General features: G+C 42.5%; 1 protein-coding gene across 2 annotated transcripts in view; it reads left to right on the top strand.

Annotated features, from left to right (window-relative positions):
• LOC110509050 (collagen alpha-1(I) chain) overlaps nt 1-19,727 on the top strand; it is a 59,688-nt gene that overhangs the window by 22,356 nt on the left and 17,605 nt on the right. For both annotated transcript variants that reach the window (XM_036966668.1, XM_036966669.1), the window contains exons 14-35: nt 908-952; nt 1,610-1,669; nt 1,925-1,969; nt 2,173-2,226; nt 2,324-2,365; nt 2,531-2,621; nt 2,979-3,014; nt 3,107-3,271; nt 3,550-3,633; nt 4,329-4,418; nt 4,535-4,605; nt 5,360-5,548; nt 5,945-6,119; nt 6,273-6,365; nt 6,805-6,894; nt 8,185-8,279; nt 10,820-10,970; nt 11,263-11,370; nt 11,764-11,928; nt 13,030-13,116; nt 13,302-13,436; nt 13,639-13,734. In XM_036966668.1, coding sequence (XP_036822563.1) covers nt 908-952; nt 1,610-1,669; nt 1,925-1,969; nt 2,173-2,226; nt 2,324-2,365; nt 2,531-2,621; nt 2,979-3,014; nt 3,107-3,271; nt 3,550-3,633; nt 4,329-4,418; nt 4,535-4,605; nt 5,360-5,548; nt 5,945-6,119; nt 6,273-6,365; nt 6,805-6,894; nt 8,185-8,279; nt 10,820-10,970; nt 11,263-11,370; nt 11,764-11,928; nt 13,030-13,116; nt 13,302-13,436; nt 13,639-13,734 — 2,167 coding nt within the window. The remainder of the gene's footprint in view (nt 1-907; nt 953-1,609; nt 1,670-1,924; nt 1,970-2,172; nt 2,227-2,323; nt 2,366-2,530; nt 2,622-2,978; nt 3,015-3,106; nt 3,272-3,549; nt 3,634-4,328; nt 4,419-4,534; nt 4,606-5,359; nt 5,549-5,944; nt 6,120-6,272; nt 6,366-6,804; nt 6,895-8,184; nt 8,280-10,819; nt 10,971-11,262; nt 11,371-11,763; nt 11,929-13,029; nt 13,117-13,301; nt 13,437-13,638; nt 13,735-19,727) is intronic.

The raw sequence follows: 19,727 nt of genomic DNA, 5'->3' as shown, positions 1-19,727 counted from the left end.
CCCAGGACCTCCCTATCTGGCTTCTTCACCTGCGGGATCATCTGAAACCAGCCACCCGGACAGCTGATGAAACTGAGAACTATTTCTGTCTGTAATAAAGCCCTTTTGTGGGAAAAAATCTAATTCTGATTGGCTGTGCCTGGCTCCCCAGTGCTATCTAATACTGTGATGTGTGGAGTAATGCTACTATCTAATACTGTGATGTTACTATCTAATACTGTGATGTTACTATCTAATACTGTGATGTTACTATCTAATACTGTGATGTGTGGAGTAATGCTACTATCTAATACTGTGATGTGTGGGGTGATGTTACTATCTAATACTGTGATGTTACTATCTAATACTGTGATGTGTGAAGTAATGTTACTATCTAATACTGTGATGTGTGGAGTAATGTTACTATCTAATACTGTGATGTGTGAAGTAATGTTACTATCTAATACTGTGATGTGTGGAGTAATGTTACTATCTAATACTGTGATGTGTGCAGTAATGTTACTATCTAATACTGTGATGTGTGCAGTAATGTTACTATCTAATACTGTGATGTGTGCAGTAATGTTACTATCTAATACTGTGATGTGTGGAGTAATGCTACTATCTAATACTGTGATGTTACTATCTAATACTGTGATGTGTGGAGTAATGCTACTATCTAATACTGTGATGCTACTATCTAATACTGTGATGCTACTATCTAATACTGTGATGTGTGCAGTAATGTTACTATCTAATACTGTGATGTTACTATCTAATACAGTGATGTGTGGAGTAATGTTACTATCTAATACTGTGATGTGTGGAGTAATGTTACTCTCTACCCTTCAGGACATCTGTTCAACCAATCTGAAAACCTTGCTGATTGGTGGGATGGTCAGCTGACCCTTGTCTTTTCTCTCTGCAGGGGGAGACAGGGGATCTGGGTGAGAAGGGCTGTAAGGGTTCACCTGTAAGTCATCTCCTTGTTTTCCAGTCCTCATACGTATCTAGCTTTTAATCACCTATGTTCTATGGACGGAATCGGGTTCCATTTCTATATGACACGTTAGTATGACTGTGTCGTTTCACTATGACATTTTGTCTACCATTTGACGCCCCTGACCTCAGAGAGGTTGCTGTCCATGGGTGTAATGTATGTGCCGTTATTAGCAAACAGCTACCGCGGTTATGACACCGGTCATCTGACATGAGTGGTTGTGAATGGATACGACACCTCATGGCAAGTGTTATAGCACAGTCATGCCCATGTCATAGTGACACTGTCAAATGAAGTGTTACCTGGAATCTTGTCTTTACTTGATAGTTATCTCTGTCTGTTCAATATCTCTGTCTGTTCAATATCTCTGTCTGTTCAATATCTCTGTCTGTTCAATATCTCTGTCTGCTCAACATCTCTGTCTGTTCAATCTCTCTGTCTGTCTGTCTATTCAATCACTCTGTCTGTCTGTCTATTCAATCTCTCTGTCTGTCTGTTCAATATCTCTGTCTGGCTGTCTGTCTGTCCTGTCTGTCTGTGTGTCTGTTCAATCTCGCTGTCTGTCTGTCTGTCTGTCTGTCTGTCTGTCTGTCTGTCTGTCTGTCTGTCTGTCTGTCTGTCTGTCATCAGGGTTATGCTGGCCAGGTCAACTTTAAGGAAAAAGGGGACCAGGGGGGCATTGGCACTGAGGTAAAACACTGCCACATTCAGCCATTATACTATCTATGTGACTGTCAATCCAAGGCCATTGAGAATGTGTGATGTGATGAGTGTTATGGTTATGACGATGACAGTGATGTAAGGATTTCCTGCCTCTGAGCCATGTGATAGAATTAACATGGGATTCAATGTAAAAAATATAACGGGGGTTTTGATAATTAGCTGTATGAGAGATATATATGCCTTCTCCTTTTGGAGGACTAACTACCATCATTTCTCTTTTAGGGAAGACCAGGGAAAGATGGGCGTCAAGGGCCCGCTGGATATGAGGTAGCTGTCCTGTCAATCAGAAATCAGAAATCTTTTTCTGTTCTGTTTCTTTCTGTCTAACATAGTTGATTTATGTTACTGTTTTGTAATGCATTTTGTGTGTCAACGTGTATGTGTGTACTGTGTTTGTTTTTGTGTTCATGCGTGTTGTGTATGTGTGTGTATATGTAACTATGGTGATTATACACTCTTGCCATTTTTAGGGGAGAAAGGGGAATCCCGGTTTAGCAGGACCTGATGGAATACCTGGACCGCGGGTCAGTCATTACTACCATTCATTTCATGTTTAGAATGTGTGCGTGTGCCAATAATAGTTTTTGTGTGTGTGTGTGTGTGTGTGTGTGTGTTTACCAGGGAAAGAAGGGCGTCCAGGGTCAAGACGGAGACCCTGGGGAGGTGAGTGAGTCAAAGCGCCTGATAATGTCACTAACACACACACACACACACACATGCAAATGAAACCTTCCGTAATGAATAAGATTAGAAGGATTAAGATTACATGAACTCCTACTCTGAGAAACATTATGAATACATGGCCTGGTCTCTCTGGTCTTCCCATAGGTGACCATGATTGGCTGTGACGTAATTGGCCCCAAAGGACAACCAGGATTTACTGGCCCCCCGGGTCCCCCCGGGGTTACTGGTCCCCCAGGTACTCTATGTTCATCCAGCATACAGTACACACCCTTATTGATATTCACCCTCCTCCTATCCAATCAGATGTGTAGAACTGTATAATCCCACCTCATTCACCAACATGACCAATCAGTGTGTCTGTATAGCTAATAATAATATTCACCCTCTCCCTATCCAATCACACCTGGAGTAGAACTGTATAATCCTGCCTCATTCACCAACCTGACCAATCAGGGTGTCTGTATAGCTAATAATAATATTCACCATCTCCCTATCCAATCACACCTGGAGTAGAACTGTATAATCCCGCCTCATTCACCAACATGACCAATCAGTGTGTTTGAATGACTAATGATATCAACCTGTTTTCCAGGTGCCACTGGATTCCAGGGGCCTCCTGGGTCTCCAGGTAAGCGCTGATCAACACGCAAGCACACACACACACACACACACGTACACGCACGCTCAGTCTCCATCTTGGGCTCTATCTCCCCTACACAGGTCCTAACAACGGAGGAGATCCCTACAATCGGGGAGCGAAGGGCCACAGTGGGCCTAAAGGGGATGAAGGAGAGCCAGGACCCATCATCCAGGGAGAGCCAGGCAGGGAAGGCTCACAAGGAACAACTGGAGACCTTGGACCCCCGGGACCACCTGGAGAATCAGGTTAGACTCTCTCCTATATATAAAGTAATCTCCCCAACCCTGAGCCTATATTTATAAAACATCTCAAAGTAGGAGTGCTGAGCGAGAATCAGTTTGAGCTATTTGATCATAATAAATAAGACTACATGGACAGGGGAGGAAGATCTTTATGAATATGGATCCTGATATTCTCTCACAGCGATTTTAATTGAGACGCACACATAACATGGCAACTTTTTGATCCCACTGGGATCTTATTTGATTAAAAATAATCTACTTGTTTGTTTTTCTTGTTACAGATAATCTGAAGGGTGTTATCGGACCTCCGGGGGCAAAGGGAGCCAAGGGAGAACAAGGGTACGGTGGCCATTATGGATCGAAAGGTGAGCTCTGTCTGATTACTCTTCTGATTGGAGGGGCAGTCAGTATTGAGTATACTGATTGGCTGGGCTGTCCTAGATCTCTACTGTGTCTCTCATTGGTTGACTTCAGACACCATGAACACTGTGGTGTGTTATCGGTTGACTTCAGACACCATGAACACTGTGGTGTGTTATCGGTTGACTTCAGACACCATGACCACTGTGGTGTGTTATCATCTGACTTCAGACACCATGAACACTGTGGTGTGTTATCGGTTGACTTCAGACACCATGAACACTGTGGTGTGTTATCGGTTGACTTCAGACACCATGAACACTGTGGTGTGTTATCATCTGACTTCAGACACCATGAACACTGTGGTGTGTTATCGGTTGACTTCAGACACCATGAACACTGTGGTGTGTTATCGGTTGACTTCAGACACCATCAACACTGTGGTGTGTTATCGGTTGACTTCAGACACCATCAACACTGTGGTGTGTTATCGGTTGACTTCAGACACCATCAACACTGTGGTGTGTTATCGGTTGACTTCAGACACCATCAACACTGTGGTGTGTTATTGGTAGAAAAAATCAAAATATTATGATATCTCAATCTCAACGATCATTGGGTGCTGTTATTGGAATGTTATGCTCACCTGGGATGCTCATTTTTGCTGTCGATTGTCACTGTGTCCTTCTCTCCACTACAGGTGAGAAAGGGGAGGTCTGTAGTTTGTGTACGGGAAAAGGATCTGGAGAGCCGGGACCCCCAGGTTCCCCTGGTCAGCCTGGAGTCCCAGGTATCTGCAACGTAACAGAACTTTCAGTGAGAAATGTATTGTGTTGAACAAAAATCCTTGTCTTTCCTATAGAATAGAAGTGTTTCAGCCTTTTTAAATAAACCCTCATCCCACAGGCTTTAGTGCAGGACCAGGACCCAAAGGAGAGCCAGGATTCAAAGGACCCTCGGGATCACCTGGACAACAGGTGACACTACCTGCATCATACCTCTGCCATACAGATACTAAATACCGTTTTTATTTGACCTTGTGATGTCACTGTGACTGCCTGTGGTTTTGCAGTTATATTATTTCCATAGTGACACATCTTTCTTAGTAGTTTTGCTTAGATACTGTATCCATGGTGTTGCTTGTATACCTTATCCATGGTTTTATTAGGATACCATATCTGTGGTGTTGATAGAATACTGTATATATGGTGTTGCTTAGATACTGTATCCATGGTGTTGCTGGTATACCTTATCCATGGTTTTATTAGGATACCAGATCTGTGGTGTTGATAGAATACTGTATATATGGTGTTGCTTAGATACTGTATCCATGGTGTTGCTGGTATACCTTATCCATGGTTTTATTAGGATACCATATCTGTGGTGTTGATAGAATACTGTATATATGGTGTTGCTTAGATACTGTATCCATGGTGTTGCTGGTATACCTTATCCATGGTTTTATTAGGATACCAGATCTGTGGTGTTGATAGAATACTGTATCCATGGTGTTGCTTAGATACTGTATCCATGGTGTTGCTGGTATACCTTATCCATGGTTTTATTAGGTTACCATATTTGTGGTGTTGACAGAATACTGTATCTATGGTGTTCCTGCGATACCTTATCCATGGTGTTGCTAGGCTACTGTATCTGTGGTATCGCTGGAATAATGTATCCAAGGTTGCTAAATTACTGTATCCATGACAACCACTCCTGTCTGTGTTACAGGGTCTCCATGGCCCTTCAGGTGTTCCAGGACCCCCAGGGCCAAAAGGAAATTCAGGTTCCTGCAATCACCAGGGGATAAAGGGAGAGAAAGGAGCCCCAGGACCAGCTGGCAGATCAGGGCTGGACGGCCTATACGGGGCCCCTGGCTTTCGTGGACGCAAGGGCCAACAAGGCCCTAAGGGTGATCCAGTGAGGATTTTAAATGGTTACGATTTCTATCACTAAAATGTATCTTTATTCTCAAATGCAAAGCAATGATTTGAATGCATTTTTTTTGTATTTTTTAAACTGAAGTACATTTCAAATTTGGGTGAACTGTCACTTTAAGTAGTTAGGGTATGCCTTCTGATATTCTGATTGGCTATGAATATTAATTTGAGGTAGTGATAATTGTTTGTTGATAGACTGAGTTTATTAGCTTTTATGAACACTTGAATGCTGAACATTTGTTAATGTGAAGCAGTAATGTTATGTGAACTAATGTGGGCTGAGTTTATTGGCTGAATGGTAATGTCGATGTGTAACGTAAGTCTGTTAAAGTAATGTTTTGTGAAGAACTGATGTTTGGATGATTGTCTGTGCCAGTACGATGGGCCACTGGGTCTGAAGGGAGATACTGGTGTCCCGGGCCCTCCCGGGCCACAGGGATACCCAGGACCAGACGGTTCACCAGGTCCAGTAGGCATAGGACCGCTTGGCCCCCCAGGACCTAAAGGCAATAGTGGGGTACCAGGTCTACCTGGTACACCTGGTTACCGAGGTACCGTAAAGCAATACACCATTACCTGCTCCTTTTTGCTCTTTCGACTGTGTTAGACGTGTACACCCTCTGGCTGTGTGTTTGCATAACTCAATGATAATGTCCCTATATCAGTTGATGGTCTGACTCCGTTTTCTCCCCTATCCCCACCAGGTCAGAAGGGCGAGCCCTGCAGCGGTGTGGCTGACCAGGGAGTCCCAGGCCTACCGGGAAAGGCGGGGCTGCCGGGCACACGGGGCCCCCCAGGTGAGCACCCCAAGTGGGGACCGAACCACAGCATGGGCTGGAGGACTGGAGGTCTAGACTACATTGAGTTCAGTGGCATTTCAGTTCTTTTTTTTTTAACCTTTATTTAACTAGGCAAGTCAGTTACGAACAAATTCTTATTTTCAATGGCGGCCTAGGAACGGTGGGTTAACTGCCTGTTCAGGGGGCAGAACGACAGATTTGTACCTTGTCAGCTCAGGGATTTGAACTTGCAACCTTTCGGTTACTAGTCCAACGCCCTAACCACTAGGCTACTAACCACTAGCCTGGAGTCCAAACTGTTTCACTTCAAAACAGTGGTGAAACGTAGCATATTAGTTTAGACTTCAGGCTATTTCAGTTCTAACTTTATAATATTTTATGCCATTCTACCTGACGAAGAACATAAACAACAACAGAGTTGAGTTTGTCCACACAGGTCCTCGTGGTGGTGCTGGTAACCCGGGGGAGAAAGGGGACAGTGGTGTATTCTCCACCCTGGGAAGACGAGGACCCACTGGACAGAAAGGTGAGCCATGTCGGCAAAACATTTTTGCGTAGTTATTTGTGCCATGTCGATCCCTTTGAATATCTGAATAACAGGAATGACACTGTAATGTGAACAAGAAGGCCTTGACTGAAGGTTTTGTATGAGTCGTTATCTCAAGTAAGGATTAATTTAGTCATAGTCGCCGGAAGTTTGGTTATTAGGATTATTAGGATTATTTGTTTTATTGGTCTGCTAATACAGGACTAGTAAACGTCTAGTATATAGTATATAGTATATATACTATAGTATATAGTATATAGCATATTTACAATAGTATATAGTATATATACTATAGTATATAGCATATATAGTATATTTACTATAGTATATAGTATATATACTATAGTATATAGTATATTTACTATAGTATATACCATAGTATATATACTATAGTATATAGTATATTTACTATAGTATATAGTATATTTTGCAGCACCTTAGCACCCCTACTTCCCGTGCCCGTGTCTATTGTGTGATTGTATGACAGACATTAGATAATATATACTATTTAGCAGACACTGTTACACAAAGCAACTTACATCAGTGAATGCAAAGATTTTCTAATGGGTGGCCCCAGCGGGAATCTAACCCACAACCCTGGCGTTGCTATAGCACCATGGTCCTTACCAACCAAGCCACGTAGGACCACCAATGGAGATGTGTTAGTGTATATATTATATATACTGAGTGTGCAAAACTCTTTCAGACTAGATACAGACTGACCAGGTGAATCCCGGTGAAAGCTATAATTCCTTTTAAATGTCACTTGTTAAATCCACTTCAATCAGTGCAGATGACGGGGAGGAGACAGGTTAAAGAATATTTTTTAAGCCTTGAAACAATTGAGACATGGATTGTGTATGTGGGCCATTCAGAGGGTGAATGGGCAAGGCAAATGATTAAAATGTCTTTGAACGGGGTATGGTAGTAGGTTCCAGGCGCACCGGTTTGTGTCAAGAACTGCAACCCTGCTGGGGTTTTCACGCTCAACAGTTTCCTGTGTGTATCAAGAACGGTCCACCACCCAAAGGACATCTAACCAACTTGACACAACTGTGGGAAGTATTGGAGTCAACATGGGCCAGCATCCTTGTGGAGCGCTTTTGACACCTTGTAGAGTCCATGCTCCGATGAATTGAGGCTGTTCTGATGGCAAAAGGGGGGGTTGCAACTCAATATTAGGAAGGTGTTCCTAATGTTTTGTACACTCAGTGTATACTCGTGTGTTAGCACCAGTTTGTGGGACTTGTGATGCTGTCTGTCTCCTAGGTGACAAAGGGCAGCCGGGACGCCCAAGTACCTCTGGAAGTGGCTATCCTGGACGACCCGGCGTAATGGGATTCCCTGGAGCTCAAGGGCCAAAGGTCATTACTGAATACTGACCCTGTCATGTCTGTCTATTCAAAAAAATGTTTAATGACAGTAAGATTTACACTCACAAAAGTTCCAGAGGAATGGAGACATTTCAAATGTCATGTTATGGCTATTTTCAGTGTTGTAACGATGTGCAAAAAAGTACAAAAGGGAAAATAAATACTGGTTGTATTTACAACAGTGTTTGTTCTTCACTTGTTGTCCTTTTCTTGTCCTTTTTCATAAAATATTGATGCTGTGATTGCACACTGTGGTATTTCACCCAATAGATATGGGAGTTTATTAAAATTGATTTGTTTTCTAATTCTTTGTTGGTCTGTGTAATCTGAGGAAAATATGTGTCTCTAATATGGTCATACATTTGGCAGGAGATTAGGAAGTGCAGCTCAGTTTCCACCTCATTTTGTGGGCAGTGTTCTCTTGAGAGCCAGGTTGCCTACGGTGGCCTTTCTCAATAGCAAGGCTATGCTCTCTGAGTCTGTACAGAGTCAAAGCTTTCCTTAAATTTGGGTCAGTCACGGTGGTCAGGTATTCTGCCACTGTGTACTCTCTGTTTCGGGTCAAATAGCATTCTAGTTTGCTCAGTTCTTTTGTTAATTCTTTCCAATGTGTCAAGTAATGATCTTTTTATTTTCTCATGATTTGGTTAGGTCTAATTGTGTTGCTGTCCTGGGGCTCTGATTGTGTTTGTGAACAGAGCCCCAGGACCAGCTTGCTTGGGGGACTCGTCGCCAGGTTCATCTCCCCGTAGGTGATGGCTTTGTTATGGAAGGTTTGGGAATCGCTTCCTTTTAGGTGGTTGTAGAATTTAACGTCTCTTTTCTGGATTTTGATAATTAGCGGGTATCGGATTAATTCTGCTCTGCATGCATTATTTGGTGTTTTACGTTGTACACTGAGGATATTTTTGCAGAATTCTGCAAGCAGAGTCTCAATTTAGTGTTTCTCTCATTTTGTGAATTCTTGGTTGGTGAATGTACCCCAGACCTCACAACCATAAAGGTCAATGGGTTCTATAACTAATTCAAGTATTTTTAGCCAGATCCTAATTGGTATGTTGAATTTTATATTCCTTTTGATGGTGTAGAAGGCCCTTCTTTTTTTCGCTAAGGGGTGGCCCTTCTTGCCTTGTATCTCAGATCATTCACAGCTTTGTGGAAGTTACCTTTGGTGTCGCTGATGTTTAGCCCGAGGTACGTATCATTTTTTTTGTTGCTCTAGGGCAATGGTGTCTAGATGGAATTTGTATTTCTGGTCCTGAGAACTGGACCTTTTTTGGAACACCATTATTTTTGTCTTACTGAGATTTACTGTCAGGGCCCAGGTCTGGCAGAATCTGTGCAGAAGATCTAGATGCTTCTGTAGGTCCCCCTTGGTTGGGGACAGAAGTACCAGATCATCAGCAAACAGTAGACATTTGACTTCAGATTCTAGTAGGGTGAGGCCGGGTGCTGCAGACTGTTCTAGTGCCGTGGCCAGTTCTTTGATATATATGTTGAAGTGGGTGGGGCTCAAGCTGCATCCCTGTCTCATCCCAGAGTCCTGTGGAAAGAAATATGTGTGTTTTTTTTGCCAATTTTGCCAATTTTTTGTGTACATGTATTTTATATGTTGTATGTTTTTCCCCCAACACCGCTTTCCATCAATTTGTATAGCAGACCCTCATGCCAAATTGAGTCAAAAGCTTTTTTGAAATCAACTAAGCATGACAAGACTTTGACTTTGTTTTGGTTTGTTTGTTTGTCAATTAGGGTGTGCAGGGTGAATACGTGGTCTGTAGTACGGTAATTTGATAAAAAGCCAATTTGACATTTACTCAGTATATTGTTTTCACTGAGGAAATGTACAAGTCTCCTGTTAATGAAAATGCAGAGGATTTTCCCAAGGTTGCTGTATCCCATGGTAGTTATTAGAGTCAAATCTGTCTCCACTTTTGTGGATTGGGGTGATCAGTTCTTGGTTCCAAGTATTGGGGAAGATGTTTTTGCTGTTTGTTCTTTGTTATAGAGCCAAAAAGATTAGAGAAGTGGTTTATATATACATCTACATTTTGGATAGATAACTCTTTGTGTTATTGTTTGTTTAGTGTGTTCCACAAGAGGTTGGTGGCACCTTAATTGGGGAGGACAGGCTCATGGTAATGGCTGGAATGGTATCCAATACATCAAACACATGGTTTGATGCCATTCCATTTGCTCCGTTCCAGCCATTATTATGAGCCGTCCTCCCCTGGTATGTTCCAATTTTCCCAGAAGTGGTTAGATTCTATGGATTCTTCAGTTAAATTGAGCTGATTTCTGATGTGCGGTTCCTTCTTTTTACATATTATATCTCTGTATCGTTTTAGTGATTCACCATAGTGAAGGTGTAGGCTCACGTTTCCTGGGTCTCTATGTTTTTGGTTGGATAGGTTTCTCAATTTCTTTCTTAGGTTTTGCATTCTTCATCAAACCATTTGTCATTGTTGTTCATTTTCTTAGGTTGTCTTTCCATCTACCCATCTAACATTCATCCTTCCATCCACTCTCAGGGTGATGCTGGGTTTGAGACCCTAGGTCCAGCCGGCCCTAAAGGTTTCCCAGGTGGTGTTGGGGCCCAGGGCCCTCCTGGAGATCCAGGAGTACTGGGCCGACCAGGGAGTCCGGGACCACCCGGCATCAATGGGTCTTCAGGCCCCAAAGGTACTTACTGTACACACAGGTAGACCCAGACACAGCACAGGTAGACCCAGACACAGCACAGGTAGACCCAGACACAGCACAAGACACGGCCATGGGACACACACACACACGGACACACACACAAATTCACCATCACAACATATCCATCACACACTCCATCTTTCACTTTTTCTATGCATTCATGCACAGTTACATTGAGGCGTATACACTCTGTCAAATTCACACTGATGTATTTAAACACTGGTACACATACTCCCAGGTACTTATGGCCTTATGCCTGATATGTTTGTAGGAAGTAAAGGTGTAGATGGTTCCCAAGGACCTCCTGGTTACGCAGGTACTTGCTGTACTGAAGCCCCAACCGGACCACCAGGGCTGTCAGGCAGACCTGGACCCCCAGGTGAGCTGGTGAAGCCTGAATGTTCCTAATGTCCCTAACATACAACGGGTTGTCTTTCTAATGTCTCATTTTCTCTTTCTCTCTTTGTTCATTCCTACCATTCTCCATTCTCATTCCTTCTCGTCCCCTCTCTCTCTCTCGTCCTCTCCCTCTCTCTATTCCTCTCTCTCTCTCTCTCCCTCTCTATTTTTCCCCCTCTCTCTTCCTCTCCCCCTCTCTCTCTTCCTCTCCCCCTCTTTCTCTCCCTCTCTCTATTCCTCTCCCTCTCTCTATTCCTCTCCCATCCCATCTCTTTTTCTCCCTCTCTTCCTTTCCCTCTGTCCACTATTTCCATATTTTCCTTGCTTTCTTTTGCTCTTATCCACGACTCTATGACTTTCCCCTCTTACCCAGGTATTAATGGAGAGATGGGTTCGTGCGGGGACCCTGGCACCCCGGGGTTTGGAAGCTCAGGTCCGGCTGGTGACCCTGGGCCCCCTGGGGCCTCCGGACCCGTAGTGCAAGGCCTGACTGGACAGATGGGAGGCAGAGGGAGAGACGGGTTACCAGGTGCATCAGGTACAACAACAGCACGGACACATTCAACACCAGGTACAGTAACAGCACTGACACATTCAACACCAGATACAGCAACAGCACTGAAACATTCAACACCAGGTACAGCAACAGCATTGACACATTCTTATTGTATAAAATAATACTTATTTTCCCCCATAATTTGCAAATAAATTCATTAAAAATCCTACAATGTGATTTTCTGGATTTTTTTTCTCATTTTGTCTGTCATAGTTGAAGTGTGCCTATGATGAAAATTACAGGCCTCTCTCATCTTTTTAAGTGGGAGAACCTGCACAATTGGTGGCTGACTAAATACTTTTTTGCCCCACTGTATATGTGCTTTCTTGAGCAGGGGGACCTTGCGGGCGCTGCAGGATTTCAGTCCTTCACGGCGTAATGTGTGTTACCAATTGTTTTCTTGGTGACTATGGTCCCAGCTGCCTTGAGATCATTGACATGATCCTCCCGTGTAGTTCTGGGCTGATTCCTCATTGTTCTCATGATCATTGCAACTCCACGAGGTGAGATCTTGCATGGAGCCCCAGGACGAGGGAGATTGACAGTTCTTTTGTGTTGTCACCTTCTCACCAAGCTGCTTGGCAATGGTTTTGTAGCCCATTCCAGCCTTGTGTAGGTCTACAATCTTGTCCCTGACATCCTTGGAGAGCTCTTTGGTCTTGGCCATGGTGGAGAGTTTGGAATCTGATTGATTGCTTCTGTGGACAGGTGTCTTTTATACAGGTAACAAACTGAGATTAGGAGCACTCCCTTTAAGAGTGTGCTCCTAATCTCAGCTCGTTACCTGTATAAAAGACACCTGGGAGCCAGAAATCTTTCTGATTGAGAGGGGGTCAAATAGTTATTTCCCTCATTAAAATGCAAATCAATTTATAACATTTTTGACATGTGTTTTTCTGGATTTTTGTGTTGTTGTTCTGTCTCTCACTGTTCAAATAAACCTACCATTAAAATTATAGACTGATCATTACTTTGTCAGTGGGCAAAATCAGCAGGGGATCAAATACTTTTTTCCCTTACAGTACTACAGTAGTTGATGTAGTATATGTTACCTCCGACAGTAGTATATGTTACCTACTACAGGTCCTAGAGGTGACCCTGGGCTGGAAGGAAGATCTGGACCGGGCCCTGACGGCCCACCTGGACCTGAAGGACCACCCGGTCCTAAAGGTCAGAGGTCACACACTTGTACAGTCACACACACATGGGCGTGCATTCACACACACACACATACAGACGCGCAAGAACACTCACACGTACAAATAAACTGTCAAACTTACACAATGATGATAAAGGTGTGAATTATGACAATAGATTATATAATGATTTTTTGGGGGGGATGTGGTTCTGGGCAGGGTCGGTTGGCCCTGATGGGGAGAAAGGTCACAGTGGTGTACCAGGCTCTGTGGGGGACGACGGGCCCCCAGGCCCTTGTGGACCATCATCCGATACAGTCATACATGGGCCCCCAGGGGACCCTGGGAAACATGGTGAGCGCCATAGAGATGAGCGAACAATTCAATCAAACATGCACTGCGGTATTTATGCAGAAGATCATTGTTTCCCCCCCAATGCTATGATCAGTTCCATTTGAATCTCAGACTATGTGTTGTACGAGAATTGCTATTCAAAATATTGTGATTGATATGATCATTTAACACGTTAACATGTCGTTTGTCTCTTACTCAATAGGTCTGCCTGGTTTCCATGGTGCTAAAGGACACCCTGGATATCCTGGACCCAAAGGCATTGATGGGAGGGACGGTGACCCAGGAAATGGGCCGAGAGGTGTGTGTGTTATAAACTAGAAAAGGAAACGTCATGCTTCGTGGTAGTGATTGCTGGAGTGATGGTAATTGTGGTAACGCATTTTTCCGAAAGTTTTTTTTTTAACTGTGCAAGTCAATATCCCCGATATCAGCATGGCTGATACTAGATATCGGCAGCAGGTGGCCTAGAGGTTAGAGCGTTGGACTAGTAACCGAAAGGTTGCAAGATCGATTCCCTGAGCTGACAAGGTGAAAATCTGTCGTTGTGCCCCTTAACAAGGCAGTTAACCCACTGTTCCTAGGCTGTCATTGAAAATAAGAATTTGTTCTTAACTGACTTACCTAATTAAATAAAGGTACAATAAATAAATATCACCATGTCTAATCATATCCAAATCAGCTTACAGAAACTTTATTCAGCTGTACAATCAATTTCACACACTTAAGGATGATTTTTGACATGAAATGCAAACCAAACCATGGGGATGTTGTCATGGTCTCGCTATCCCGGGAAATCCCATCTACTCGTAAATCACAGCACTACATAAACAATTCCATCTACTCGTAAGTCACAGCACAACATAAACAATTCCATCTACTCGTAAGTCACAGCACAACATAAACAATTCCATCTACTCGTAAGTCAGAGCACTACATACACTAAAGATGGTGTTAACTGTCCAGAACCTGATTTGCAAATGTCAGAGAACAACAGAGTTCATATTGAACCCGATTTATTAAAGTAGAATGAAGACGGACAAGGGACGCGTCAACTACATGACCCCTATGGTCAGTCCGTCCCTGGCACGATATCAATCAAGGACAACGTGGGAGTGGTAATTGTCCGGAACCTGATTTGCAGAAATCAGAACCAATTACGAGTTCACACAGAGTTCAGCTATATAGAAATAAAGAAAGGTTTTTCGCGTTCCTCATAGTTCCTCATAGTTCGTTATAGTTCCTGATAGTTCCTCATAGTTCATCATAGTTCCTGATAGTTCCTCATAGTTCTTCATAGTTCCTCATAGTTCTTCATAGTTCCTGATAGTTCCTCATAGTTCTTCATAGTTCCTGATAGTTCTTCATAGTTCCTTATAGTTCCTGGTAGTTCCTTATAGTTCCTGATAGTTCCTTATAGTTCCTGATAGTTCTCATGGTTCCTCATAGTTCCTTCCGGCCTCCTAAATAGACTGAGACTGACTACCTCAAGACTGTGTAGTGAACTTTGGTATTTTGCTCACCATAAGACAGTTACAGTATATACAATCAGATATATACAGATTATTTACCATGTGTCATCATTTCATCCAGTTAAGCATGCCAGTGTATTATGAATGGGTAAGCATGCCTGTGTATTATGGATGGGTAAGCATGCCTGTGTTTTATGAATGGGTAAGCATGCCTGTGTATTATGAATGGGGTAAGCATGCCTGTGTTTTATGAATGGGTAAGCATGCCAGTGTATTATGAATGGGGTAAGCATGCCTGTGTTTTATGAATGGGTAAGCATGCCAGTGTATTATGAATGGGGTAAGCATGCCTGTGTTTTATGAATGGGTAAGCATGCCTGTGTATTATGAATGGGGTAAGCATGCCTGTGTATTATGAATGGGGTAAGCATGCCAGTGTATTATGGATGGGTAAGCATGCCTGTGTTTTATGAATGGGTAAGCATGCCTGTGTATTATGGATGAGGTAAGCATGCCAGTGTATTATGGATGGGTAAGCATGCCTGTGTTTTATGAATGGGTAAGCATGCCTGTGTATTATGGATGAGGTAAGCATGCCAGTGTATTATGGATGGGTAAGCATATACAAATACTTAAAGCATTTAATCAGACAACTAAAAGATGTGCAACATGAAAATATTTTCTCACTTACTAGCCCCAGAGATAGGGTATCCGATGTCAAACCAATTTTGCCATGGTGGCACACTTGCCGACTGAAGCTATTTGGCGAAAATAAGTTGGCTAGCACTAGCTAGCCAATGTGACTTCAAGACACAAGACCTGATTCAAGTTGTCTAGAAGGGTGAGTGACTGTAACTGTGTACTGTTTTGGCAAAATTCTGATACACATAATGACGCTGGATTCAAAACGTTGAGTTTTTAAATGTAAATTATTATACAAAATTCTTGCAACCAATAGAACGTTATATACAGTATACGGGGGATACACCCATTCTAGCTCTGCAGATTTAGCTGCAAAGAGACAATCATTACAGCATTTGTTTTGGTACTTGTCCATATGTAGATTGTTTTTGGACGCAGGTTCAGGAATGGCTGATAGCTCCATTTACCTGGAGCTAACTCAGCAAATAGCACTGCTGCAGGATTTGAAAAGACATAGTCAATCCATCAATAATATAATAATATTCTTAGCAAAAAATTATATCTTTCATTTACAATCTGTAAAAAACTATGAGAATATAAAAGGTTCAGAACTTTTGTAAAACAGCACAAAATATATGGCAAATAGAAATCAAAACGGGATGGTGTTCAGAGATAGAGATGGGAAGGGTTGAGGGTAGCTGAAGGATGGGACTAAAAACAAACAAGTTGTTGTCCATTAGTTTACTCCAATTAGGGGAGGGGTGGTAGGGTTAGGAGAAAATAATAAAGGAAAATATATATATATTGTTTTAAACACAGATATATATTATAGAGTTGAAGTCGGAAGTTTACATACACTTAGGTTGGAGTCATTAAAACTTGTTTTTCAACCACTCCACAAATTTCTTGTTAACAAACTATAGTTTTGGCAAGTCGGTTAGGACATCTACTTTGTGCAAGTCTTTTTTCCAACAATTGTTTACAGACAGATTATTTCACTTACAATTCACTGTATCACAATTCCAGTGTGTCAGAAGTTTACGTACACTAAGTTGACTGTGCCTTTTAAACAGCTTGGAAAATTCCAGAAAATGATGTCATGGCTTTAGAAGCTCATTGCTTGACATCATGGGAAAATCAAAAGAAATCAGCAAAGAAAAAAGAAAAAAATTGTAGACCTCCACAAGTCTGGTTCATCCTCGGGAGCAATTTACAAATGCCTGAAGGTACCACGTTCATCTGTACAAACAATAGTACGCAAGTATAAACACCATGGGACCACGCAGCCGTCATACCGCTCAGGAAGGAGACGCGTTCTGTCTCCTAGAGATGATTGTACTTTGGTGCGAAAAGTGCAAATCAATCCCAGAACAACAGTAAAGGACCTTGTGAAGATGCTGGAGGAAACAGGTACAAAAGTATCTACAGTGCCTTGCGAAAGTATTCGGCCCCCTTGAACTTTGCGACCTTTTGCCACATTTCAGGCTTCAAACATAAAGATATAAAACTGTATTTTTTTGTGAAGAATCAACAACAAGTGGGACACAATCATGAAGTGGAACGACATTTATTGGATATTTCAAACTTTTTTAACAAATCAAAAACTGAAAAATGGTGCATGCAAAATTATTCAGCCCCTTTACTTTCAGTGCAGCAAACTCTCTCCAGAAGTTCAGTGAGGATCTCTGAATGATCCAATGTTGACCTAAATGACTAATGATGATAAATACAATCCACCTGTGTGTAATCAAGTCGCCGTATAAATGCACCTGCACTGTGATAGTCTCAGAGGTCCGTTAAAAGCGCAGAGAGCATCATGAAGAACAAGGAACACACCAGGCAGGTCCGAGATACTGTTGTGAAGAAGTTTAAAGCCGGATTTGGATACAAAAATATTTCCCAAGCTTTAAACATCCCAAGGAGCACTGTGCAAGCGATAATATTGAAATGGAAGGAGTATCAGACCAAATCTACCAAGACCTGGCCGTCCCTCTAAACTTTCAGCTCATACAAGGAGAAGACTGATCAGAGATGCATCCAAGAGGCCCATGATCACTCTGGATGAACTGCAGAGATCTACAGCTGAGGTGGGAGACTCTGTCCATAGGACAACAATCAGTCGTATATTGCACAAATCTGGCCTTTATGGAAGAGTGGCAAGACGAAAGCCATTTCTTAAAGATATCCATAAAAAGTGTTGTTTAAAGTTTGCCACAAGCCACCTGGGAGACACACCAAACATGTGGAAGAAGGTGCTCTGGTCAGATGAAACCAAAATTGAACTTTTTGGCAACAATGCAAAACGTTATGTTTGGCGTAAAAGCAACACAGCTGAACACACCATCCCCACTGTCAAACATGGTGGTGGCAGCATCATGGTTTGGGCCTGCTTTTCTTCAGCAGGGACAGGGAAGATGGTTAAAATTGATGGGAAGATGGATGGAGCCAAATACAGGACCATTCTGGAAGAAAACCTGATGGAGTCTGCAAAAGACCTGAGACTGGGACGGAGATTTGTCTTCCAACAAGACAATGATCCAAAACATAAAGCAAAATCTACAATGGAATGGTTCAAAAATAAACATATCCAGGTGTTAGAATGGCCAAGTCAAAGTCCAGACCTGAATCCAATCGAGAATCTGTGGAAAGAACTGAAAACTGCTGTTCACAAATGCTCTCCATCCAACCTCACTGAGCTCGAGCTGTTTTGCAAGGAGGAATGGGAAAAAATGTCAGTCTCTCGATGTGCAAAACTGATAGAGACATACCCCAAGCGACTTACAGCTGTAATCGCAGCAAAAGGTGGCGCTACAAAGTATTAACTTAAGGGGGCTGAATAATTTTGCACGCCCAATTTTTCAGTTTTTGATTTGTTAAAAAAGTTTGAAATATCCAATACATGTCGTTCCACTTCATGATTGTGTCTCACTTGTTGTTGATTCTTCACAAAAAAATACAGTTTTATATCTTTATGTTTGAAGCCTGAAATGTGGCAAAAGGTCACAAAGTTCAAGGGGGCCGAATACTTTCGCAAGGCACTGTATATCCACAGTAAAATGAGTCCTATATCGACATAACCTGAAAGGCCGCTCAGCAAGGAAGAAGCCACTGCTCCAAACTGCCATAAAAATGCCAGACTACAGTTTGCAACTGCACATGGGTACAAAGATCGTACTTTTTGGAGAAATGTACTCTGGTCTGATGAAACAAAAATAGACTGTAATGTAATGACCATCGTTATGTTTGGAGGAAAAAGGGTGAGGCTTGCAAGCCGTAGAACACCATCCCATTCGTGAAGCACGGGGGTGGCAGCTGTACATTTTTTAAACACACTGAATTATTATTATTATTATCAAATTATGAACATCCCCTCTTGACCTAGCCTATTTTAACTGGTCCTTGTGTGCAACTTGGTGCATAATCTAGAGGAACAACATCACACTGCTTCATTAGCAATAGCAGTAGCAACAGTAGAAGTAGCAGAGCAGCAGTAGTAGCAGCAGTAGTAGTAGTAGCAGAGCAGCAGTAGTAGCAGCAGTAGTAGTAGTAGCAGTAGTAGCAGTAGTAGTAGTAGTAGTAGTAGCAGCAGCAGTAGTAGTAGCAGTAGCAACAGTAGAAGTAGCAGCAGTAGTAGCAGTAGTAGTAGTAGCAGTAGCAACAGTAGAAGTAGCAGCAGTAGTAGCAGTAGTAGAATTAGCAGCAGTAGTATCAGAAGCAGTAGTCGCAGCAGCAACAGTAGCAGCAGTAGTATCAGTAGCAGCAGTAGTATCAGAAGCAGTAGTAGCAGCAGCATAATCAGTAGCAGTAGTAGTAGCAGCAGTAGTAGTAGCAGTAGCATAATCAGTAGTAGTAGTAGCAGTAGTAGTAGCAGCAGCAGTAGTAGTAGCAGTAGCATAATCAGTAGTAGTAGCAGCAGCAGTAGCAGCAGTAGTAGCAGTAATAGTAGCAGCAGTAGCAGCAGTAGTAGTAGTAGTATCAGCAGTAGTAGCAGTAGTAGTATCAGTAGCAGTAGTAGCAGTAGTATCAGTAGCAGTAGTATCAGTATCAGCAGCAGTAGTAGTATCAGTAGTAGTAGCAGCAGCAGTAATAGTATCAGTAGCCGTAGTAGCAGTAGTATCAGTAGCAGCAGCAGTAGTAGTAGTAGTAGCACCAGCAGCAGTAGTAGCAGTAGTAGCAGTAA

This window comes from Oncorhynchus mykiss, chromosome 28 (genome assembly GCF_013265735.2).
Source record: "Oncorhynchus mykiss isolate Arlee chromosome 28, USDA_OmykA_1.1, whole genome shotgun sequence".
Lineage (NCBI taxonomy): Eukaryota > Metazoa > Chordata > Actinopteri > Salmoniformes > Salmonidae > Oncorhynchus > Oncorhynchus mykiss.
This window is presented reverse-complemented; position numbering and strand designations above follow the sequence as displayed.